Source organism: Lissotriton vulgaris, chromosome 7, assembly GCF_964263255.1.
Source record: "Lissotriton vulgaris chromosome 7, aLisVul1.2, whole genome shotgun sequence".
In the NCBI taxonomy this organism is placed as follows: domain Eukaryota; kingdom Metazoa; phylum Chordata; class Amphibia; order Caudata; family Salamandridae; genus Lissotriton; species Lissotriton vulgaris.
This window is the reverse complement of record NC_141695.1, coordinates 1776377874-1776403959: the sequence shown is the minus strand read 5'-3', so window position 1 is coordinate 1776403959 and position 26086 is coordinate 1776377874. Positions and strand designations below refer to the sequence as shown.

Genomic DNA, 26086 nt, shown 5'->3' with positions numbered 1-26086 from the left:
CAGGACAGACATCAATGAGCAGACGACAAGCACTGACCCAGGACAGACACCAGGGCACAAAGGACAAGCACTGATCCACAGACGGAGCTCCAGGTCAGAGAGGACAGGCACCCTTCCTCTCCAAAGCTTCTTGCTGATGGATGCAACGAGCAGCAGTTACCCGGATGGCTACGAGTACGAGTCTGAGGTAAGTTTTCATTCCAGTAAGTCTGTGTGTCCGGGTTGGTGATTGAGTGTGATCTCTTCTACTGTGATCCCTTTGAGTGTGATCTCTTCTACTGTGATCCCTTTGAGTGTGATCCCTTTGAGTGTGATCCCTTTGAGTGTGATCCCTTTGAGAGTGATCCCTTTGATTGTGATCTCTTATACTGTGATCCCTTTGAGTGTGATCCCTTTGAGTGTGATATCTTCTACTGTGATCCCTTTGAGTGTGATCCCTTTGAGTGTGATCTCTTCTACTGTGACCCCCTTGAATGTGATCCTAGATTGCAATGGAAGCCAGTGCAGGCTTTTTAGACCTGGTTTGCGTAGTTGTTGTCTTTGAGATCAGGCACCAAACTCTGCCTCAACCTGAGTTGTGTTCTCTACAGAGGGTGACCTCTTTGACCACTCAAACAGATGTTAGTGCCCAGAAACTCCTCAAGTAGCTACTCACTCTTTAAGCCCTGCAAGTCATTCATTCATTCATTCATTCATTCATTCATTCATTCATTCATTCATTCATTCATTCATTCATTCATTCATTCATCTATTCATTCAGTCACTCACTCATTCATTCACTCACTCATTAATTTATTCATTGATCCCTTCATTCATGCATGTATTAATTAATTCATTAATTCATTCACTCCCTCACCCATTCATTCATTAATTCATCCATCCACTCATTCACTCACTCGTTTATTTATTCACTCACTCACCCATTAATACATTCATTCATTCACTCACTCATTCAGTCACTCATTCAGTCATTCACTCATTCCTTCATGCATTAATGCATTCATTCATGCTTCATTAATTAATTCATTGTTTCCTTCACTCCGTCGCCCATTCATTCATCCATCCATCCATTCACTCACTCATGCATGCATGCACTCACTCATTCATTCATTCATTCACTCATTCATTCATTCACTCACCCATTAATCAATAAAGGCATTCATTCATTCAGTGACTCACTCATTCATTCATTCAAACAGAAGCCTGTAGTGGCCGGGTGATCCTGTTTGCCAGCACTGAGGCTGAAGCGTTTCTCTTCCGTCCAATGATGTGTGTGCTCTGAGGGGTCGGAGGTGCGAGCCTGAGCTTGGACGCTGGGGTCCAGTCAGGGGTGAATGTAGGGAGTGGACCCCATGCTGCTGTGGACGCTGCAGTGAAAGGAGGGAATTGTTGACCAGTAGAGGTTGAAAGGAGTACCCCTGTGGGACACCCCATATCACCCTAAGTCCCGAGGAGTCCAAGATTCAGTGGCTCTCGGCTCCTTTGAGGGGCGGTGGAATGACCCCGAGGGCCTTATCAGGGATCTTGTGCCCGTCCTATAAGGGATCTCACGCCCGTCCTATCAGGGATCTCGCTCCCGTCCTATCAGGGATCTCATGCCCTATCCTATCAGGGATCTCACGCCCCATCCTATCAGGGATCTCACGCCCGTCCTATCAGGGACCTCACACCCAGTCCTATCAGAGATCTCACGCCCCCTCCTATCAGGGATCTCACGCCCGTCCTATCTGGGATCTCACGCCCCGTCCTATCAGAGAACTCACGCCCCCTCCTATCAGGGATCTCATGCATGTCCTATAAGGGATCTCATGCCCTGTCCTATCAGGGATCTCACGCCCCATCCTATCAGGGATCTCACGCCCGTCCTATCAGGGATCTCACGCCTCTTCCTATCACAGATCTCACGCTCCCTCCTATCAGGGATCTCATGCCCCATCCTATCAGGGACCTCACACCCAGTCCTATCAGAGATCTCACGCCCCCTCCTATCAGGGATCTCACGCCCGTCCTATCTGGGATCTCACGCCCCGTCCTATCAGAGATCTCACGCCCCCTCCTATCAGGGATCTCACGCCCCATCCTATCAGGGGTCTCACGCCCATCCTATCAGTGATATCACGCCCGTCCTATCAGGGATCTCACACCCAGTCCTATCGGGGATCTCATGCCCCGTCCTATCAGGGATCACACATCCAGTCCATTCAGGGATCTCACGCCCCCTCCTATCAGGGATCTCATGCCAGTCCTATCAGGGATCTTACGCCCCGTCCTATCAGGGATCTCACGCCCCGTCCTATCAGGGATCTCACACCCAGTCCTATCAGGGATCTCATGCCAGTCCTATCAGGGATCTCATGCCAGTCCTATCAGGGATCTCACGCCCCGTCCTATCAGGGATCTCACACCCCATCCTATCAGGGATCTCATGCCAGTCCTATCAGGGATCTCATGCCCCCTCCTATCAGGGATCTCACGCCCCGTCCTATCAGGGATCTCACACCCAGTCCTATCAGGGATCTCATACCCATCCTATCAGGGATCTCACGCCCATCCTATCAGGGATCCCACGCCCCATCCTATAAGGGATCTCACGCCCGTCCTAACAGGGATCTCACGCCTCGTCCTATCAGGGATCTCAGGCCCCATCTTATAAGGGATCTCACGCCCGTCCTATCAGGGATCTCACACCCCATCCTATCGGGGATCTCACGCCCCATCCTAAAAGGGATCTCACACCCCCTCCTATCAGTGATCTCACGCCCATCCTATCAGGGATCTTACGCCCCCTCCTATCAGTGATCTCACGCCCCATCCTATCTGGGATCTTACGCCCCCTCCTATCAGAGATCTCACGCCCGTATTATCAAGGATCTCACGCCCCGTCCTATCAGGGATCTCATGCCCCGTCCTATCAGAGATCTCACGCCCGTCCTATCAGGGATCTCGCTCCCATCCTATCGGAAATCTCACACCCCCTCCTATCAGGGAGCTCACACCCAGTCCTATCAGGGATCTCACACCCGTCCTGTTAGGGATCTCATGCCCCATCCTATAAAGGATCTCATGCCCCGTCCTATCAGGGATCTCACGCCCGTCCTATCAGGGATCTCACGCTCCCTCCTATCAGGGATCTCATGCCCTGTCCTATCAGGGATCTCACGCCCTATCCTATCAGGGATCTCACGCCCAGTCCAATCAGGGATCTCACGCCCGTCCCATCAGGGATCTCACGTCTGTCCTATCAGGGATCTCACATCCGTCCTATCAGGGAGCTCACGCCCTGTCCTATCAGGGCTCTCACGCCCGTCCTATCAGGGATCTCATACCCGTCCTATCAGGGAGCTCACACCCAGTCCTATCAGGGATCTCACACCCGTCCTGTTAGGGATCTCATGCCCCATCCTATAAAGGATCTCATGCCCCGTCCTATCAGGGATCTCACGCCCGTCCTATCAGGGATCTCACGCTCCCTCCTATCAGGGATCTCATGCCCTGTCCTATCAGGGATCTCACGCCCTATCCTATCAGGGATCTCACGCCCAGTCCAATCAGGGATCTCACGCCCGTCCCATCAGGGATCTCACGTCTGTCCTATCAGGGATCTCACATCCGTCCTATCAGGGAGCTCACGCCCTGTCCTATCAGGGCTCTCACGCCCGTCCTATCAGGGATCTCATACCCGTCCTATTAGGGATCTCACACCCAGTCCTATCAGGGATCTCACGCCCCCTCCTATCAGGGATCTCAAGCCCCGTCCTATCAGGGATCTCATGCCCCGTCCTATCAGGGATCTCACGCCCGTCCTATCAGGGATCTCACGCTCCCTCCTATCAGGGATCTCATGCCCTGTCCTATCAGGGATCTCACGCCCTATCCTATCAGGGATCTCACGCCCAGTCCAATCAGGGATCTCACGCCCGTCCCATCAGGGATCTCACGTCTGTCCTATCAGGGATCTCACATCCGTCCTATCAGGGAGCTCACGCCCTGTCCTATCAGGGCTCTCACGCCCGTCCTATCAGGGATCTCATACCCGTCCTATTAGGGATCTCACACCCAGTCCTATCAGGGATCTCACGCCCCCTCCTATCAGGGATCTCAAGCCCCGTCCTATCAGGGATCTCATGCCCCGTCCTATCAGGGATCTCACGCCCGTCCTATCAGGGATCTCACGCTCCCTCCTATCAGGGATCTCATGCCCTGTCCTATCAGGGATCTCACGCCCTATCCTATCAGGGATCTCACGCCCAGTCCAATCAGGGATCTCACGCCCGTCCCATCAGGGATCTCACGTCTGTCCTATCAGGGATCTCACATCCGTCCTATCAGGGAGCTCACGCCCTGTCCTATCAGGGCTCTCACGCCCGTCCTATCAGGGATCTCATACCCGTCCTATTAGGGATCTCACACCCAGTCCTATCAGGGATCTCACGCCCCCTCCTATCAGGGATCTCAAGCCCCGTCCTATCAGGGATCTCACGCCCCCTCCTATCAGGGATCTCATGCCCCATCCTATCAGGGATCCCACGCCCCGTCCTATCAGAGATCTCACGCCCGTCCTATCAGGGATCTCGCTCCTGTCCTATCAGAGATCTCACGCCCCCTATTATCAGGGATCTCACGCCCCATCCTATCAGGGATCTCATGCCCGTCCTATCAGGGATCTCACGCCCCATCCTATAAATGATCTCATGCCTGTCCTATCAGGGAGCTCACGCCCTGTCCTATAAGGGCTCTCACGCCCGTCCTATCAGGGATCTCATACCCGTCCTATTAGGGATCTCACACCCAGTCCTATCAGGGATCTCACGCCCCCTCCTATCAGGGATCTCAAGCCCCATCCTATCAGGGATCTCATGCCCCCTCCTATCAGGGATCTCATGCCCCAGCCTATCAGGGATCCCACGCCCCGTCCTATCAGAGATCTCACGCCCGTCCTATCAGGGATCTCGCTCCTGTCCTATCAGAGATCTCACGTCCCCTATTATCAGGGATCTCACGCCCCATCCTATCAGGGATCTCATACCCGTCCTATCAGGGATCTCACGCCCCATCCTATAAAGGATCTCATGCCTGTCCTATCAGGGATCTCACGCCCATCCTATCAGGGATCGCACGCCCCGTCCTATCAGGGATCGCACGCCCCGTCCTATCAGAGATCGCACGCCCCGTCCTATCAGGGATCGCACGCCCCGTCCTATCAGGGATCTCACGCCCCGTCCTATCAGGGATCTCACGCCCCGTCCTATCAGGGATCTCACGCCCTGTCCTATCTTAAGCTGCTTTACGATCCTTGAGGCTTTCTTCGAAATGTGCAATGTGAGTTCCTTAATGAATATAGTTGGAATTGATGAATTAATGATGCTACGCTTGAAAGTAGTTTGTCTAGCTGTTTAGAAGCGTGTTTATTAATGGAGTTCAGTTATTCCTCATTTTTCCGGAGACATATTTTCATTAAAATGGATGCCTGTTCATTCTGCTCCGGCTCTTCACCCCTCCCTCTGTGAGTCTTCACCCCCCACTGTTTTCGCAGGACAGTGACGACATTAGTTATTTTCCATAGTGATCACGTACAGTGAATGAAGCTTTCCCTTCATGTTCCCATGCACCTTTCGAAGTGACTTCCACCGGAAATCCCGACGCAGGCTCGCCGGCACGCTGGTGTCTGAGTCTCTGGGGCATATTTACAAACTGGCGGAGAGCGTGTCGTTAGCGTCCTTGGCTTAACTCCGCACTCTGCCACTTCAGAAATGCAGGGCAGCACCGTATTTACAAGAATATGGCCCAGCCTGAGCTTCCCTCTGCGCTGGCCCTAACTTAGCAGCCTAGCGCCGGAGCAGGCACCCTTGTGCCATTGTGCAATGGTGTCTGCGTGCATCTGAAGATTGTTTATGTGCCGTATGGTCCCCGTTCCTGCACATAAACAATTGTTAAATGCCGTTTTGTAATTTCTATGTGTGCTGCTTAATTCAGCACACAGAACAGTTGTACAGGAGTGCCTTCCTGTACATAAACAATTGTTGGCCTTTTGCTGTTTCCATGTGTGCTGCACAACGCAGCACACATGAAAACAGCAAAAAACACGAGGAGAAGTTGCGCCGGGTAAGACCAGGTTTTCCTTCGTCTTAATTCTGGAGCTGCCTCCTATTTACGCCTCTCTTGTAAATAGGGGGCAGCGTCAGAATCAATGGCTGTTGCTATGGAACGCCCACTGCAACAGCCGCTGCTTAGTGTAGCGTGAAAAGGAGCCTTATTTACAAGGTGGCGTTGGGCCACGTTGAGCCTTTCCCTCATAGGACGCCTTCCGTATCCCTTATGGTTTGTTGCTTAATTTACTTAGAATAATATTGATTTCTAAGTATATATTCAGTCTCCAAATCTTTATGGATTGTATTCTACACATTTTTGTAATGCCTGTTTTGCTTTTTTTAAAAATAAAACGAAACTCTCATTGATCTGGCGCTCAGTTATCGAGTGGTCCCAGTCGCGATTTCCATTTACTCTACTAATCTGCTGGGCCCGATATAAAAAAGGGGGTAGTTCTTATCATTAGATCAAGGGTTCAGGAGACTAGCTGCCAGAGGTTCAGTAAAATATTGGGGTTTGGCTCCCACAGGGAAGTGGCGCTTGCAGAGTGTGTGAGAACAAAAGGCTTTTGATTTAGTCTGAAACAAGGCTTGCCATCATGTTGGACAATGATAGCATGTTTGGGGGCAGGATTGAAGATCTAAGCCCAGCTCAAGGATTGCTCCAAAGAAGGGGGCTGTGGAATGATATATCGTGACTATGATGAAGGACAGGAGCGTTATATTGTGCCGCACACTTCCTGGAATTCAAATAAAACTTCTGATCTGTTGGGTGCTTCCATCCAGGTGAGCTCTGTGGGATAGATCAGCTCTTCTCCCTGTCTGGTGTTCCTGTTTTTGATGCAGGTGTTTAACCCCTGTAGGGATCAGGCCATCCATGATTGTGGGCGGGTTGTCCTTGAAGCAGTTCTCGGTGCGATCGGACATGTGGAATCCCTTTTTAGGGCTCGCCTGCTGTGCGCATGCGCATAGCTGGCGAAGCTTTATAGGGCCTTAAACAGAGTTTAACTACTGGCGATTACACTGGCGATTCCTTGCAGTGCATGTGCTTTATAACTCATTGCGCAAGCGCAATGAGTTAAAATGCGCTTGCACAGCATCAAATCGTCAGCTTGGTGCCGCCAGCAGCTCTTCCCGCTCCGCCCCCTGCTGCATCAAAGGCTTTTTCACGGCCGGCTGGCCGTGACTCTCGTTTCTGCCGTGCTTGGGCATTTTGTGATCCCACAGCCTTTAAACCTCGCACAACTCTGTTTCACAGTTATCTGTTACCTGTGTGGGCAACACACCTATTGCAATAATTGTAGCTGCAGTGTGAGGCGCTACATCACAACCCGCTGCTGTGTATGAGCTTCATCATCTCTTGCCGCACCCTGCTCTTCTCCTTGCCAATCGCCGTATGGGGGTTTGTTCAGATTCCTTTAAGAAACAAACACAATTTGAGCTTGTGGTCTCGGCTCTGGAGTTCCTCTATTAGCTGCTTTGTCTTTTAAATGATGTACACATCAAACAGAGACATCTATCGGTGGTGTAACAGACTGAGCTGAAGGTGCCTTTGGTGATGAACAGGAGGAAAGGGACAAGTGGCTTCAATAGTGTGGCACCAACAACAGCACCAGGACGTTACTTGTAAACAAAAGAGTCTAATTCAAACACGGAGGAAAAGAGTAGCCGGAAAGTAAAGGTTAAGTTGGAGTCAGTGTTGGGTCTGTGTGTTTCGAGTTGATAAAATAGCTGGGCCGGAACTGATAGTTTGCTATCAAAGTCTGTTTCTCTGCAATGCAGTTATATCAGACATCAACTATGCAAGCACTCTGACCTAAAGTTTCAACTATGTACATGCTTCTCTGCATGCCTTATTCCTCACTGTACGCACACATGCACCTCCAGAGAATTCTGTGATTTGTGTTTTTTAGGGCAAAGAACTTTCGGTATTCTGCAGGGGAGAACGAGGTTCAGGTAAAATTTTAATCTTCCACCAACTTATCTTACTTCAGAGGTAGGACATTCAAGCAATATTCCTATGGGTTCTACTGAGGCAGATCAGAAGAGAACGAGCAACTAAGGCTCCTCCGTTGAAAATGTGTCTTGGTGGAAGCACATGGTCAAATGCAGAATTTTTCTTGTAGAATGTTACTATTGTTCTTGTGGTGTGCAAAATGAATATGCAGTCAGTTAATGCTTAATTTCGGTGTTTGGTGCCCACTGCAGCAGAACAGATGTTAGTTTCCTAAAGCATGGGGCGTGATCATGCAGGTATTACGATGGAGAGGCAAAGTCTTCCATTTTAACACACTGTAAATTACAGCAAATCATTGTCAGCTGTAGGTAAATGTTGTATGAAAGAGATTGCAATTTCTCACCCCTCTAAGAAGTGGCGGGGATGCCTTCTACTCCATACCAAAGGTTTCCCTTTCAGACGTTCTACTTGCAGCTGTCATTTCAAGGCATTTGGGGAGCGTAGCTCAGGTTTTATCAGTATGTACTTATCCCCTTAATGTTCTCTCTGAACGAGCAAGATTAACATCATTTGAGGCCAGCATTGCAACCGACCTGTTATTATCCTTCCTTGGAAGAGACTGTAGCGCTGTTCTTTAGGATGTTGACACTCTTTTCCACACCCTCCCCCAGGCGTCACCGTTAAATTAAAGTTGTGTGGTAGTCAGCTGTTGCATTTTGTGAACCCGCTTGCGCCCCCGTGGACAAATACACTTTTGATGTGAAAATCTGCACTTTTATAAATGCCATCCTGCGGGCCGGCTTCGGCCTGGGGAAGGTGCCCGGCTTTGGGGCGGGGGGGGGAGGGGGGGCTTTGAAGGTGTCTAGTACTTGGGTTAATGAACACATTAAATGCTCCTAACAGGAAGGGGGCTCTGATATCACCCCTCCGACGGGCCCACCTGCCCGGGCGGCTATTGTCCCCTTCAGTCGAGCACCATTTGCACAATAAAGAGGGGGCTGTTTGATCAACAAGCTTCCCCTCCGTCCCTGGCGCCAGGGAGTCACACACCTACGGGCTCATCCACAGACCCCTGGTGATACCTTCTAAATACCCCTTCACACCTGCGTCTCCTACAGGAGTCGCAGTAACACAGAGGGATAGCGACTGCCCCATAACCATGCTTTTTGGCAGGGTAACGCTGCACATGGTATGTTGCCTGTGAATTAAATCAAGCCTACAGGAGTAGTTTATATTGGTCGTATGCGGTTTAGTCAGGTTCACAGCCTCCCGTGTTTCAGCAGATTAGGTGATTTAGGCGGAAGGTGAAAGCGATTTTCCCAGGATCATACACTTTCCCCAAGTGAGAAGCCAGAATTAAATTCTTGTCTCTCCGTGGTTTTAGACAGCTTAATCACTTTACCTAATGCCGTCCAGCAGGTTTGACCTACTGACATTTAATGGCTAGCAGGGTTGCAAACTTTACTGCGCCTGGTAATTACCCAATGCGATAATCATCCTTCCTATTCTAATTACAACCCCTGAGGCTTGCCTAGTGTTCACAATTTAACGGGCACTTATAACCAGACCGGTAGCGCCTTGTTAGTACAGATGTAGCATTACTTGCTGGTTGAAAACACTATCCCTTGTACAGCTGTTACAACAAGATGGCACACATTCCACATAATATGCGCAGCCTGACGCAGCACATCATGTCGAGGTACATATACTTTATCAACACAGTTTGTGGCTGTGAACTTTATGGTAAATGTGTCTCTTTGAAATCTGAATGGAGATGTCAGCCATGTTAGTGGATATATTTTATGCTACACATTCTCATACATCAAAACTGCTTAGTAGCACCTTATGTTGATGACGTGGACTGTTACAGAGCGCTGCTTAGACTTGGTGAGCAGATGTTAGCGCAACCTTCCTTTTTGGCAAAAAAAGTACAACAAACCCTTAATTTAGCAATTGATTCAATCAGCTGGTTTACGTATCACAGATAAAAACCCCATTAAACAATGATCCCCAGTAAAAATACCATTGTCACTAACATGCAGAAACCATTAACCGCGTCACATGAAACACATTAATGGCCCGATTCATAAAGACTTCTGTACAAATGTATGACCTGAAGTGCGTATACAAGTTAAAAAAAAAAAATATGGTTTTAGTTTTCAGCGCAACAGCTTCCAATTCATAACATATACATTTACTATATGGAACTACTACACTGCCATGGACACCTGACACTACCATCAAAACATAGTTGAGATGACCCATCCAAGGTAGCCAATTATTTCTCACGCCTGGGGATCAACCAATTCATTAAAAAAAGGTTTTTTCAAGGGCCCCAACCCAGTTGAAATTGAAGGGGTTAACTTGTTGAAATGGCATCCACCAGGAATAGAAAGAACTAAAGCAGGTGTGTGCCACTACTGTGGACGCGTTGATGAGCAGTTGCACGCCTGAGCCCTCCACACACAGGCCCACATGCACGCTCTCTCGCACTCACACACACACACGCATACTCACACATGCAGGCTCTGCTCCCTCTCAAGCACATGCACACTCTCTCTCTCACACACAGGCATGCACACATGCACATTCTCTCTCTCACACACACACGCACAAACACACGCACTCTCTTTCTTTCACACACACCCACGCACGGACACATGCGCGCTCTCGCTCTCTCACATGCATGCACGCACACATGCACGCTCTCTCTCCCTCTCTATACACACACCCACCCACACCGCCAGGCCTCCAGAACTGGTGGCGTGGTGGGGGTAGTGCGTGGTGTGCAGTGCCGAAGCACCATTGACTCCTGCTGTTTACAGTAAGACCTTCACTGGTTCTTTTAGCTTGACTGTGGTATGATACAAGGACACCTTTTCTCCCTTTCAGGCCTCCAGCACTGGTGGTGTGGTGGTGTGGTGGTGGCAGTGTGCAATGCCAAAGCACTTTTGACTTCTGCTATGCATGGTAAGGCATTCGCGAGCGTGGCAGTGCCTAATCTGAACACCTTCACTGCTCTCTCTTGGAGCACCGAAAAACTGCTGTGAATAGTCAAAATATGTTCGTGAGTACAACCACACACACAACCAAACACACAACAACACACACATAACCACACACACAACCACACACACACAACCACACACAGACCACACACACAGAAAACCTCACACACACAAAACCACACACACACAACCACACACCCAACAACACATCCACACACACACACCCACAACTGCACCCACACACAACTACAACCACACACACACACACACAACCACACACAGAACCACACACACAACCACAACCACAACCAAACACACCACCACACAACCATACCCAACCACACATCCACACACACAACCACACCCGAACCCGCAACTGCACCCACAACCACACATACAACCACACACACACACACAACCACACACACACAACGACACACACACAACCACAACCACACACACAACCACAACTCCACACACAACCACACACATGCAACCACAACCACACACATGCAACCACAACCACACACACACACACAAAACCACACACACAACCACACAGTCGTCAGTGCACGCTTTCACCGGGCACAAACACCAACAGCCATCAGTGCACTCTTTCACCGGGCACAAAAAACAACAGCTGTCAATGCATGCTTCCACCAGGCACACACCACCAGACGTTAGTGCACGCTTTCACCAGCCACACACACCACCAGCAGTCAGTGCACACACCCTGTCACCCTCACACCCTCACCCTCACACCCCCTCACCCTCACCACCCTCACACCCCTCACTCACCCTCACTCCCCCTCACTCACCCTCACACCCCTCACCCACCTTCACACCCCCTCACACACCCACTCACCCTCACACACCCTTACCCTCACCCCCTCACCCTCACACACCCTGTCACCCTCAAACTTCCTCACCATCACACACCCTCACATCCTCCCACCCTCACAAACCCTCACCCTCACACCCTCACTCATCCTCACCCCGTCATCCTCACACACCCTCACTCACACTCACACCCTCACCCCCCCTCACAACCCTCTCACCCTCACTCAACCTCACACCCTCACCCTCACACCCCCCACCCTCACACATCCTCCTCCTCACTCACCCTCACACACTCACACACCCACTCACCCTCACACCCCCTCACCCTCACACCCCTCACCCTCACACCACTCAGTGCTACAACACATATTGTGTTACAATAGGTGTCACATTTGCGAAAGATAAAACTATTGGCATTGTAAATAACAAAGCTATTAATTTCGCTATTTTCAAAACAGGCACATAAATAAAAAAAGTGTCCTTTACAATACCAATAGCTCAAACTTTCCTAATGCGAGACCTATTGCATTGCTGCGCTTCTCTCCCCTGCTGCACTCTCCTGCTCTCTAGAGATGTGGCCTAACGACCAGAGCTGCCATCTAAGTCACATAAATACAAAACATGTTGCATTCCAAATGCTATAGGTGTCACATTCGCAAAAGTTATAACTATTGGCATTGTAAATGACAAAGCTATCAATTTAGCAATTTTAAAAACCAAACATTAAATAAAATATTTGTCATTTACAAGACCAATAGCTCCAACTTTTCTAATGCGAGACCTATTGCATTTTCAATGCTTGTTAGCTATGCGATCATGAGTTTCAAAGATGTGCTTTTGGGCTACATGCATATTAATGAGTCAGTCATATCAGTAAGCCAAAACAACCAGCCCTTGGAGCCACTCTGGTAGTCCTGGGTTCAAGAAATGGAACAGAGCTCAAGCAGCAGGGCAGGCCTCTGAGGGTTCAAAGCGGGCTTCAGGCACCTGAGTAGTCCGTCCAGGAAGAGCAAAGCAGTTCTCTGAGTACACAGCAGACCTCAGCAGAAGTCAGTCCTCTGAGATTCATTCTGCAGGTCGTAAAAATGAACTGAAGAGTGGGGCCGAGGGACCTGGTGTCTTCTTTAAGTAGGAGAAGTTTCTGGCAAATTCTCTGTGAAGAACTTGTAGTTCCCTACCTCCTCGCCCTCGCTCCAGCCTGGCTGCATAGCCAATGAAGTGGGGAGAAGGCCTTTGTGTGAAAGAAGGGCACAACCTTATGATTTTTAATGGTGTCTGTGCCAAGCTCCACCCCTCCATCCTGTCAGTTATAGCCCATCCAGGCGTACTCAGTCCGTCTATTATGTGGTTCTCTGGGAGGAATAAACAAAGTCCAACTGCCAACTACAGCCAGTCATGTGACCCATGAACAGGCTACGGGCACCAAATAGGGCCGGAAAATGCCAACTCTCTAAAAGTGCCATTGTCAAACCAGAACTTAAAATCCATCTTTAAAGAGGATTTTAAATGACAATTTCTCAGATCAAATATGAAATCCTTACCTGCTCCCAATCAAACTTAGCACTTATTAAATGGAATAAAGAAACCCAATATTATCTAATGGGAGAGGTGGGCCTCACAGTGGTGAAATGCGAATTTGTGCGTTTTCACTACCAGCACATGAACAACTCGGACTTACCATTGGGTGAAAGTGGTGATTGAAAAATGTCCAGGTTGGAGGCGTGGCTTGCTTGCAGCTAAGATGGCCACATAAAGCGGAGCTCTATAGTCAACCTACTCAACAGCTGCAATCCTTGCTGTCAACCTCCCATTTTAGACGCGGCAATGATGGGACTGTCCATACACCAAGGGGCCTTTTGCAGCAGTCTGGGTGGTGTGCTCCTCACCTGTTGGCCAGGACCATGCACAGGTTGGTCCTTCTGTGCAATAGGACGAGCCCTGGAGGCCCAGCAGCGACAGGGGAGGCTGGAAAGCCTTGGGCCACCAATGTTTCGCCTCTGCCATGACCGAGGAACCACTAGCGTGTTCTGGCTCCTGCAGAGAAATTGTGTCCTTGGAGCTGGCCACTAGTGCCACTACATCATGGGTGGCCTACATTGAAAGGAGGGCTCATGCCTTTCTGTAGACGGCACCATTGTGAGTGGCCTGCGCTGGATTGAGAGCCAGGTGGTGGCACCGGTAAACCTCCTTTGAGGCCGCTGTGGACCGTATGAGCTGGAGCTGTCAAGGACACCTCACACAGGAGTTGAGACCGGGCATGTCAATACCTGGGGGTTGCGTGATTTTGCCACTCAGTGCAGGGGCGGCTATGGGTGAACTAACAACCACTGCTTCGCCTCCCCAGCTTATCTGCAATGCCATATACCCACATACCTCCATGGAAACCATGGAGACGAATGACCCTAAACAGAGTAAGATTGCCTTTGATAGGCAACAGGCTTCTGAAAGGAAGCAGACTTTAGCCAAGACGGAGACTGGAAACGGCATTAACACAGAACAGGGGGTAGCCTCCGCCACAAACAATATCAGACAGACTTCAGCAAGGTCTGGTGTCCATTAACTGTAAAATTGACTCAGTTTCTTCTAGGTTGGACAGAATATCAGAACGTCTTGACCGTCAGAATGAGAGAATAGATGGAGCTTAAAGACGCATCTGTGACTTTGCAAATGACAACCAATTAATCATTTCTAAGGCACGGTACTATCACCCCTAGGGGTATTTGGGTGCTGACACAGATGCCACAAGTGCAAAAGTATTGTAAATGGAGAAGACATTGCCACTGATCGCCACCAAAGATGAAGACCTAGAGACGCGCTCCAGGTGGAACAATATCCCCCTCAAGGGATTTGCAGAATCCACTGGGGCGACCTGATACATTTGTGAAAACCTTTCTTTCTAAAGTCTTTTTCTGAACTGTTCATGGTGGAACGTGCATCGTTCTTTGGGTCCCGGACCACCTCTGGGACACCATCATGCCAGCTGGTTAGATGATTGCTAAACTTCCATGAAAGAACTATTGAGCTGCGTCTGGCAAGAGAGCACAGGATTCACTGTATCCATCTACCCTGACTTTACAGTGTTGGCACTGTAATATCTGACACACTGAAGTCTGTCCTGAGATCCAAGGGTCTCAGGTACGCCATGCTCTACTCAGCACTCCTGGAGGTGGACGTGGACAGCTCGACACACATGTTCTCAACAGTGGAGGCTGCATCAAAAGCATACAGCAAGCTCCTCAAGACCCATTTGCCCAAGGGACAGAACTTGGAAATACACCCGGGCAGTGACTGCTGCATCTCACCCACGATGGAGGACATGAAATGAAAGTTACTGGGAGGAAAACCAAATTGTCCTACGTCACTCCTCTTCAACAATGTGGGTAGATTCTTACTGACGGGTCTGTACAGCCTGTTTGGCTTGGACATAGAATCACATGCGTTGGAGTTCTGCCCCTCGCCATTTTATACACGTAAGATAAGTATTTGTAAAGCAAACGTTCACCTGTAGGCATCTTGGCACTGAATAACAGGTGTTTATTGTTACCCAATTCAATGGTACTCATTTTATCGGCATCAGAAGGATGAAGGGCTGAGTGGACCCACCAAGATGTGAACCTCTGACCATGAGGTCAAACACAGGCCCTTATAGTCCACTAAGCCACCACACCTAACAATTTGTTCTGGTGGCTTTATGCTAAATACTTAACAACTGTTATCTCATGCTTATGGTGGGGGGCACTCAGGGCCTGCACCAGGCTCACTCTGAGGCTGTGCTGTGCTGCACAGTGTGCAGACCATGGTATGTCTAATTCGGTTTGTTTTGGATCTCGTGGGTTGTCTTGATCAAATGTTGAGGAAACCGGTGCAGGGGGAAGGGACTTGAGGCTACATGAGCAACTATTCTGTTGGAGCAGGGGTTGCCACTGCTCACTCATACACAACTCATGCACCGACATACACGACTGGTTACCAAGACACAACACAAAATCATGACATTGTCCAACAAGAGGAAGTTGAAGCACCTGCCCTGGAATGTCCGGGGATGTACCTGGTCCACCCAGGACATGTGGAGCCTTGGCACAACTTGACAGGTACGCAATAGACATTGCAATGTTGCAAGAAACACATATCTCACTGGCACAACCCACCACGCTTACTCGTCACTGGTGCACAGATAGGTATTTCGCCACCTAACTCCTACTCACGAGGGGAGGGCTATGTATTCTAAGATTCCAACACGTTGACTTGTGATTGCCAAAATAACATATAGATCGAGAAGACACTACATCGTTCTCGAGGGGTGCTATATAATCAGAAGGTCTGTTGTTGAACATACACACCCCAGTACTGACTCCTCAGTCTTTTTTTAAAGTGCTCTCAACACGCCGCGATTTAGGCCCTGGAAAGGTCCTTTGAAGAGGCGACTTCCACCTTGCCTTCGATCCAATCGTAGATCATGGTCGACCTCCTGGAGATCTAGCTGATCACTCTCTTTTGCTTCTCAAACTTGCTGTCCTGGGGACTTCATCGTCTGGAGATTTCCCAGCGAGACGCTGCATGATCAGGTCTTTCACAATGAAATACGCTCTGCGATTGTTGACTACTTTGGGCTAAATAAGGGTAGAGCGCAGGGCCATGCCACTCGATGGACCTGCACAGGGGGGCTTTGCACCACACAGGTAACCCACCCTGACTTTATGCACTGTGGGGCATATTTGAAAGGAAATGGCGCAGCGCCGTGCTGCATCACTTTCAAAATGCTGGGATGCGCTGTATTTACAAGAATATGGAACACTCTTGTGTTGTCCATTGTGTTAGCACTAAAAATAGCCGCTTAGCGCCAACACAGACACCCTTGTGGCATAGCACAAGGGTGCTTGCGATGCAGGAATGAATGTTTATATGCAGGAAGGTGTTCCTTCCTGCAAATATACAATTAATAATGGTGATGCTTGAAGCAGGCGTAAGGATTGACGCAACATGTTAGGCATGGGGCAACCGAGTCTTGCTGGAGCTACGCCGCACTTGCGACGCAACTCCAGCAATGCGTCACGTTTACAGGTTCCGATGCGTCATGTGTCTGTCTATTCTTGCGCCATGGTGCGCCGCATTGTAAATGCGACGCATCCATGGTGGCGTTAGAGGTTTCTGCTGTGACACACAACAACTGGCGGATCCTTGCTGATATGCAGGGATACGCCAGTTATTGTAAATCTGCCCCTAGCTTCTTATATTCACCGACCTTACAGACAATCACGAACCCAGCATTCCCACTGATGAGGGAAAGGGGTTATGGACTACTTCAAGAGAGTGCATTTACCAGAAAAGGGGTGTCTCTTTCTTGAAAGGCGCTTTCTAGAATACCTGAGAACCTGTTATACAGTGGAAGTACTGTTTGTACCTCTGTGTATTGTAAGATCTGAAGAGACGCGGGATCAATCTTTCTCGTGGTGTTTACGACAAAAGGCAGCAAACAACTGATGTGTAGCTAGTGCACAAAAAGATGAATAGGTGTAGCAGAGATGTTCGTAATTGTGACAATGTCTATTATAGATACAGAGTGACAGTAATATAAACTAATACAGATAAGTTTTGATAAAAAAGTGTACAAATATATTGTTATTTCATACAGTCTAAATCATTTGAAGATATTAAAACAATGGTAAAAACAAACATAAAGGTAATCATTCAACATATTGTTGTACAGTTCATCCCAATTAAAACAAAATACATTAAAACAAGAATCACAGGTTTAGTCGACGCGGCGTTTCAGTTTTTCTTTATATGACACCTTCTTCAGGACCGATTCTACATTTTTTTTAATTAAAACACAAGATTACCCACTGCTATCTGTTTGTACACAAATCACATTTTACAAATTAGTCTATCTTAGTTTACACATCACTCTGTATTAACACATCACTCCGCATTTACATATCTTATGTCTTTGCCCTACCACATTCCATGTTGTCCTTCTTAAATGAGTCTCTCTCGCAGGGCAGGGTCCCTAACGCTTTCAAGAATGCGATAGTGGTCCCTCTCCTTAACAAATCAAGGGCCGATCCCCTGAATCCATCAAACTATCGCCCCATCTCTCCCTTCCCCTTCCTGGCTAAAATCTCAGAGGCTCATGCCACTAGGAGTTTATCCAACACTCTGAACTCCTAGATTCTCATCAAGCAGGCTTCCGGCCCGCTCACTCGACTGAGACTGTAATTCTTACGGTTTTGGACGCCTTACGAGCAAATACGGAGAAGGGCATCCCTCAGGCCCTGGTGCTTCTGGATCTGTCAGCCGCGTTCAACACAAAATCCTTTTGGACCGTGCCAGACAGGCCGGCATACAGGGCTCAGCCTTCAACTGGATCCAGTCCTTTCTCGAAGGCCTCACCCAAGCAGTACGCCTTGCCCCCTTCACTGACCCCACGATCGCTACTACATGAGAGGTCCCACAAGGATCGTCGCTGTCTCCCCTCCTGTTCAATCTTTATCTCTTGCCCTTGATTCAGCCTCTGAGAAATAGGAAGGTCACAACATGCAATTACGCTGATGATCTTCAGCTTGTTTTTACTATTGATAACTCCCCTGACTCAATCCATGCTCCTTAGCCAGCGCTGGATGGACCTCAACCATCTTAAACTTAATCCGGGCAAGACTGAACTTGTCCTGCCCGGGAAATGCCAGATTTTTTGGGCCCACACTATGGGCCGACGGAACTGGTACCCTCCCCATCCCGTCCCCCTCAGTAAAAAGCCCAGGGGTCACCATAAATGCTGACCTCTCACTCAGAAGCCACGTAGGGGCAGTGGTCTCAACCTGCTTCTTCCAGCTGCGCAAAATTAGGAAGATTAGCCACCTACTCACTCACACCGCGCTCATGCAGGTAGTGATTGCCCTGGTCCTCTCTCATCTTGACTTCTCCAATTCAATCTACCTCGGCCTGCCACTGTTTTTGCTTAAACGTCTCCAGCTGGTACAGAACCAAGCTACGAGACGAATCCACAAACAACCTAGATGGCAATCGGCTACACCTCTGTTATCAAAACTTCATTGGCTCCCTATTGCCCAACGTGCAGCCTTTGAGACAGGGTACCTAACCTTTAAGGCCCTGCATTGTCGGACCCCTAAATTCATCAGCTGTATGATATCGAGGCATGTCCCCCCCCCCGCAATCTGTGGTCATCCCACCTCCAGCTGCTGTCTACCCCGACCTTCAAGCTCAAACGCCAGGGAGGGTGTATGTTCTCCAATCTGGCCCCTAAATTATGGAACTCCCTACCACTAGCAATCCGGTCCTGCACCAACCTCCTGGGGTTCAGGAAAATGCTTTAGACAGGGCAGTTTGAGCAGGCTCACGCGTAACTCCGTATCTACCTCTACACTACCCAAAGCAAGCGCCATGAAGCCTCTCAGTGTACGTGCTTTACAGAAATTCTTGTTAACATAACATAACATTACTCTGCACCCGAGAGGCGTTTCCATGGGTGTCGCGTGTGTGTTCCCATGTCCTCAGATTCACAGACCTGTCAGCAGAAAGGGCAGGATATGTGCACCAAACTCACAGACCTGTCCGTGCAATGGTCTCGTTTTTCCCTCCAGGACATTGTCAACTCTATGTAATGGTTCTGCTGTGCACCTTGGGTTCTTAGAAGTATCTGCATGAAGTCCTGCTGTGCCCCACCAGATGCCGAAGAGTAGTTCTTCGCCTCACATCCTCACAACTCGTAGTATAAAGGTCTGGCTGCTTCTCATTCCCAGACCTCTGGTGTAAATCTGTGGATTCCCAGAGTCTGAGAGTCCTGAATTCAAGCTCCACTCGGGCTCTCCCGGTGCTTGAAAGCTGCGATAAAGTAGGGGTGGGCATAATGTCTGTCATTTGCAGTCTCATCTTTATGCGAAATGACAGCAAATTTACCTGAGTTCATGGGGATTTACGTGAGGAGCAAAACCCAGCATTTAGCGCTATTTTCTTAACGGACCCACCATTAAAATGGACCAAAGAATGCATTTTGCACCAAGAAAACAGCGCTAAATGCAACAAAAGAGGATCAGCCGCAGACAGCTGCCGCGCATGTCCTGCTCCTGGGCTCTTGGGTAGGCCTTCAACCCCATGACGTGAGTGTCGCAATCATGTTATTTTCAGTAATTTCATTTCTTGAGAGTAACACGATATTACAAAACTATGATTACTCTGTCGTAATCAATGTTCCTCCCAGTCCTGATGCAGAGGGTACCTTGTGCACTTGGAGGTGAACTGAACTCTGGCATAAAGATCCTCTTCTGAAATCAATCCATCACTCAGGGGTTTGTTGAGCGCAACTGCTCACCCTTAAGGGTCTCAAGGAGCTGCGGGGGAGGGGTGGTGCAGGTTCCAAACCATCAAGGAGGGGGTCTGTCGAAGAGCCAGGTCTTGAGGTCTCTCGTGAAGATGGGCAGCAATGTTATCTGTCTGAGGTGGAGCGGGAGGGCGTTCCCTGCACTGGCAGGAGAGAGAGCGGCTTCCTGATCTGGTCTTTCTGGTGCGGGGAACCACGGCGTAGGAGAGCTGGGCAGATCGTAGAGTCCTCTTGGGTGCGTGGAATTGGATTCAGCTGTTGAGGTATACTGTTTCAGAGTTGTGGAGGGCTTTGTATGCGTAGGTGAGCATCTTGAAGAGTATTCTTGTCTAGAGGGGGAGCCTGTGGAGAGTTCACAGGTCTTGGGGGATGTGGCAGTGACGTGGTAAGTTGAGGACCAGTCTTGCGGCGGTGTTCTGGATTTCTGTAGCTTGCAGGTGAGGTTTTTGTGTATGCTGGCGCAGAGTGCGTTGCCGTAGTCGAGCCTGATGGTGACCAGGGCGTGAGTGACGGTCTTTCTGTGCTCGAGGGGGATCCATTTGAAGGTCTTGCATAGGAGGCAGAGGGTGTGGAAGCAGGAGGATGAGACGGAGTTCATCTGGCGGTCCATTTTGAGCTCGGAGTCTAGGATGTTGCGTGCATGGTGGTGGGGCGGATAGGCTTCCGAGGGCGATGGACTACCAGGTGTCGTTCCAGGCGTTGGGGTGTGGGCCCATGATGAGTATTTCAGTTTTGTCAGTGTTGAGTTGTAAGTAGTTGTTTTTCACCCATTTGTCGACAGCTTTCATGCCTTCTTGGAAGTTGTGTTTGGCTGTATTGGCTTCGTATGACAGGGAGAGGATGAGTTGGGTGTTGTCTGCGTATGAAACAATGTTGACTCCATAGGTTCTGACGATGGGGGCGAGGGGAGAAATGTAGACTTCGAAGAGCGTTTTGCTGAGTGAGGATCCCTGGGGGACTCCGCAGGTGATTGGTGTGGGGTCTGAGAGAAAAGGGGGCGTCTGACCCATTGCGTTCTGCCGGAGAGGAAGAAGTAGAGCCATCTACCTTTACCCTGCCGAAAGCAAGCGCCATGAAACCTCTCAGTGTAGGTGCTTTATAGAAATTCCTGTTAACTTAACATAACATTACTCTGCACCCAAGAGGCGTTTCCATGGGTGTCGCGTGGGTGTTCCCATGTCCTCCAGATTCACAGACCAGTCAGCAGATGGGGCAGGATATGTGCACCAAACTCACAGACCTGTCAGTGCAATGGTCTAGTTTTGCCCTCCAGGACATTGTCGCGGATACCTGCGTCGTGGAGTCTGCGTATTAAGGTGCGGTGGGATACCGTGTCAAAGGCCGCTGAGAGGTCAAGGAGGATGATGGCTACTGTTTCTTGTTTGTCCAGTAGGAAGAGGATGTCGTCTGTTGCGGCGAGGATGGCAATTTTTGTGCTGTGGGTTTTTCTGAAGCCGGATTGTGATGGGCTGAGGATGTTGTGTTCTTGATGAAGGTGGCGAGTTGGCTGTTGATGTCTTTCTCAGTTAATTTCACTGGGAACAGGAGCAGGGCGATGGGTCTGTAGTTTTTGAGATCGGTAGGGTCTGCCGAGGGCTTCATCAGGAGGAAGTTGATGTCGTCGTGTTTCCAGTCATCGGGGAAGGAGGCGTTCGCCAGGGAGTGGTTGATGGTGTATCAAAGCATGGGTACGATGGTGTTGGCGTCTCTGTGGAAGATGTGGTGGGGGCAGGGGTCCGTGGGGGCCCCGGAGTGGATTGACTTCATCGTCTTCAATGTGTCCTCGATGGTGAGGGTAGTCCAGTTGTTGGTCGTTGGCTTCAAGGCATCGTGGGTGGTTGCTGGGTGTTCCGTGTTTTGGTTGTCTTCGTCGAACTTGTCCTTGATTTCGCTGTGGAAGAAGGCTCTGAGTTTGTTGCAGAGGTCATGTGAGGGGGGACAGTCAGTCGACTCACTGGTGGGTTGGGCGAACTCCTTGATGATGTTGAAGAGTTCTTTGATGTTTTGTACATGTGTGGAGATCCTGTCTTCAATTGCAGTTTTCTTAGTGTTTCTGATGAGCTGGTGGTGGGCAGTGGTGGCGGCTTTGAAGTTGTTGTGGGCTTCTGTGGATTTGGAGTTCCTCCAGGTCTTCTCGAGGTGGCGGCAGGTGCGCCTGGACTCTCAGAGTTTGGGGGTAAACCATCTGGCCTACTTGGTGTGTGCGTTGTTGTTCTTCTTGAGGGGGGCTATGGTGTTGACACTGTCGGTTATCCATCTGTGTAGAGGTCGAGCAGCGGTGTTGGGGGCGTCGTCTTCCGTGGTGGACGGGGTGGAGATGGTGAGTAAGGAGATGAGCTGGTCGTCAGTGATTTTGGTCCAGTTTCTTCGTGGGAGCAGGTGCTGGTGTCTGTGGATGGTGGGTGTTTTTAAGGTGAAGTGGATCTTTCGATGGTCAGCCCATGGGAGTTCAATGGTGTGGCTGAAAGTGATGGAGTTTCCTGTTGTGAAGAGGGGGTCGGGTTTGTCCTGCTGAGTGCGTGGGTTCGGTCATGATCTGGTGGAGTCCAATGTTGTGAAGGTTGCCTAGGAGGGATGCGGTTTTGGGGTCTAGTTGGTTGTCAAGGTGGATGTTGAGGTCTACCAGCAGGTTGTAGTTGGTGGATGCGATGCCATGCAGGGAGATGATGTCCGTGATGGAGTCTGCAAAAGGACAGTGGGGTCCAGGGGGTCGGTAGATAAGGGTTCCTCGGAGGGTGGTGGTAGGGCTGGCCAGTATCTTGAAGTTCAGGTGTTCCAGCAGGTCTGTGGACCGGTCAGGGAGTATGCTCAGGCGGAGGGTGGAGGGTGGCTTCTGCACCGCCAGATGCTCAATTCTCAGATACAAAGGTCAGCTTGGGCGCCCACAGATGTCGAGAACTTTTATGTAAAACTCTGCTTGTGCACACCCCGATCTCTGATATAAGGGTCTGCTTGTGCACCCCAGATACTCAGATCGCTGCAATACCAAAGTGCCCCTCGGGGACACTTTGGTATTGCAGACGGAGCTGTAGACTGTTGTGCTGCCCTTTCTGTGATACAGACGGCGGTGGCGCACATATAGTGCCAGAACTATCACCAGACGGTGTTCCATCATTTGCCTCTGCAACACGGCAATATTATAGACGAGGACGTAGAGGCAAATAAGCTGTTAGGAGGCGCACTGAGAGTGCACCACCTAAAAGGTGACACAGTGTTAGTGCTCCTGTGATGGCAGCCCTTTGGAGTGGGGTGGGGGTGGTCCTATGGACCCCTCCAGACATCCCTTTGCAGACAGGGGCAGCCACTCACTGCACACTACTGCAAGGGGCTGTGTCTCCTCTCTTAAATCTGCAGCAGGTTGCCACCTGCAGATTGAAACACGGAGCGCGGCTTCAAAGCTGCTCCGCATTTCACCGGAATGCTCTGCCCCCAGTGTAGCCCTATTTAGCAGCTGCCCAGGGGGCAGCTCATTCAATATGAAAGGGTATACTTTCCAGGTTTGAGCCCAGAGCACCTGTGTTAAGGTGCGTTGTGACGCAGGCAGGGAACGTGCTCCCTAGCCATAATATGGCCTAAATGCTCAGAACTCTGATATAAAGTCAGGTGGTCCACCCCCAGAACCTCTGACCTCTGATATAAAGGTCTCCTTGTTCACCCAGATGCTTAGAACTCTGATATAAAGTCAGGTGGTCCAGCCCCAGAATCTCTGACCTCTGATATAAAGGTCTGCTTGTTCACCCAGATGCTTAGAACTCTGATATTAATGTCTGTTAGTTCACCAACGGAATCTCAGGAATGTGAAATACAGTTTTGGTTGTGCACCCTCTTACCTGGAGAATTATCCCTAAAAAGGTCTAGTTATGTACCCCAGATGCTCAGAACTGTGATATAAAGACTCTCTTCTGCACCCCTGGAGTTACAGACTGATATGTAGGTCTGGTTGAGCACCCTCTAGTTCTGACAGCTGGAGGTGCCCTTCAGATGGTCAGACCTCATATATCAGGGTCAGGCTGCTAGGAAGAAGCTTGCGCTATGAGATGTGGACTAACTTACTCTTCTGTTTTTCAGTATTACTCCTTTCCCACGGACCTCCCAGACCTATCCGATGACACCGCGCCCTGCACGACAGAGTCCATCAGCCGCTTCAACACACTCTTCATTCCTGTTGGCTTCTCGCTCATCTTCGTGCTTGGTCTGGTGGGGAACGGCTTGGTCTTGCTGGTCCTTGGCTTACAGAAGCGCCCCTGGCACCTGGCTGACCACTACCTGCTGCAGCTGGCCCTGGCCGACCTGCTCCTCTGCCTCACCTTGCCCTTCTGGGTCACCCAGTTTGCTCATGGGTGGGTTTTCGGCCGTGTCACCTGCAAGCTGCTGGGGGCTCTCTTCACTCTCAATATGTACAGCACTGTCTTCTTCTTGGCCTGCATCAGCATGGACCGGTTCTTGGCGATTGTCCATGCCGTGGACCTGTACCGGAAGCAGCGGCCCATCCATACGCGCCTGCTCTGCCTCTTCGTGTGGTGCGTCTGCCTGGGCTTCGCCGGAGTGGAGATCTTCTTCAGGGAGGTGGAGTTTTCTGTGCAGGGAAAGGTCTTCTTCTGCCACAATGCCTTCCCAGCCAGTGACGCCCACAAATGGAGGATTGCTCTGCGTCTGACCAACATGACCATGGGCTTCCTGGTCCCGCTGCTGGTCATGATCTTCTGCTATTCTCAGATCTTCCGCTCCTTGCGCCGCTCCAACCTGTTTGCAAAGCACAGGTCTCTGAAGGTGGTGGTGGCCCTGCTGCTGGTCTTCGTCCTCTGCTGGGCTCCGTACAACACCTTTCTTCTGGTGGACAGTGTCCAGCGACTGGGCTACATCAGTCGCAACTGCTACTTGGAGCAGGTGCTGGACTTTGGGGTGACCATCACGGAATGCCTGGGACTCGCCCACTGCTGCTTGAACCCCTTCATTTATGCATTTATAGGTGTTAAATTTAGGCATGAACTTGTCAAGTTTTTCAAGAAGAGCAGGTGCCAAAGCCAAAGTCCAAATCTGACTCCTTCCACGGGCCCTCAAAGCAGCAGGGAGCAGACAGTCACCTCATCTGTGGAGCAGGACACAAGCACCATCCACCTAATCCTAATGTGAAGACGCCCAACAGTGACCCCGGGTAACATGTTTGCACCCTCAGTAACTCAGCTACACACAGGGCCTGCTGCACCGCCGAAAGCAATCCTCGTAAACTGCAGGCACAAGATAGGACCCTCAGTGACCTAAAAACGCACATGGCCAGTCCCATCACTGAAAGAGAACCTGGTAACCTCAGGCACATGCTCGGACCCTCAGTGACTTAAGTAGTACAATTAGACTTTAGATCTAAGTTTACCTCTGTGAATCAGGCCTGTTGTGTGTCCACCTTGCGTTTTGGCTCATTCCTTGTCGCAGGCGTTCGGCCTACCCACACAAGTGAGTTGCCATTTTTATCAGGGGACTTTGGGAAATTCGGGGTGGGTGGAAGTTTGTGGATCCACACAGATTCCAGAACTTTTCACCACAGAAATGTGAGGAAAATGTGTTTTCCCCCCACAAAGTTTGAGGTTTGCAAAGGATTCGGGGTAAAAGAACTTAGTGAGAGACACACGACACGCCCTCCTGGATTCCTCTGGGAGTCTAGTTTTCAAGATATTATAGGTTTGCTAGGTTTCCCAGGTGCCGGCTGAGCTAGGGTTCATAATCCACAGCTAGGCACTTTGAAAAACAAGCATTTACAATGTGAGAGGTCTCACAATTGCGAGATTTTGAGCTTTTGGCATTGTAAATGGCAATGCCATTTATAATATCAATGTGAATCTGGCGCCACTCTCACCAATAAATA

At 49.9% G+C, this 26086-nt stretch overlaps 1 protein-coding gene across 1 annotated transcript; it reads left to right on the top strand.

Moving 5' to 3' along the window:
• On the top strand, window positions 1–26086 carry LOC147706658 (C-X-C chemokine receptor type 2-like). The gene is made up of 2 exons (XM_086933163.1): window positions 1–187; window positions 24295–26086. The coding sequence occupies exons 1-2, from the start codon at window positions 137–139 to the stop codon at window positions 25357–25359; spliced, it is 1116 nt and encodes a 371-aa protein (XP_086789289.1). The 5' UTR covers window positions 1–136; the 3' UTR covers window positions 25360–26086.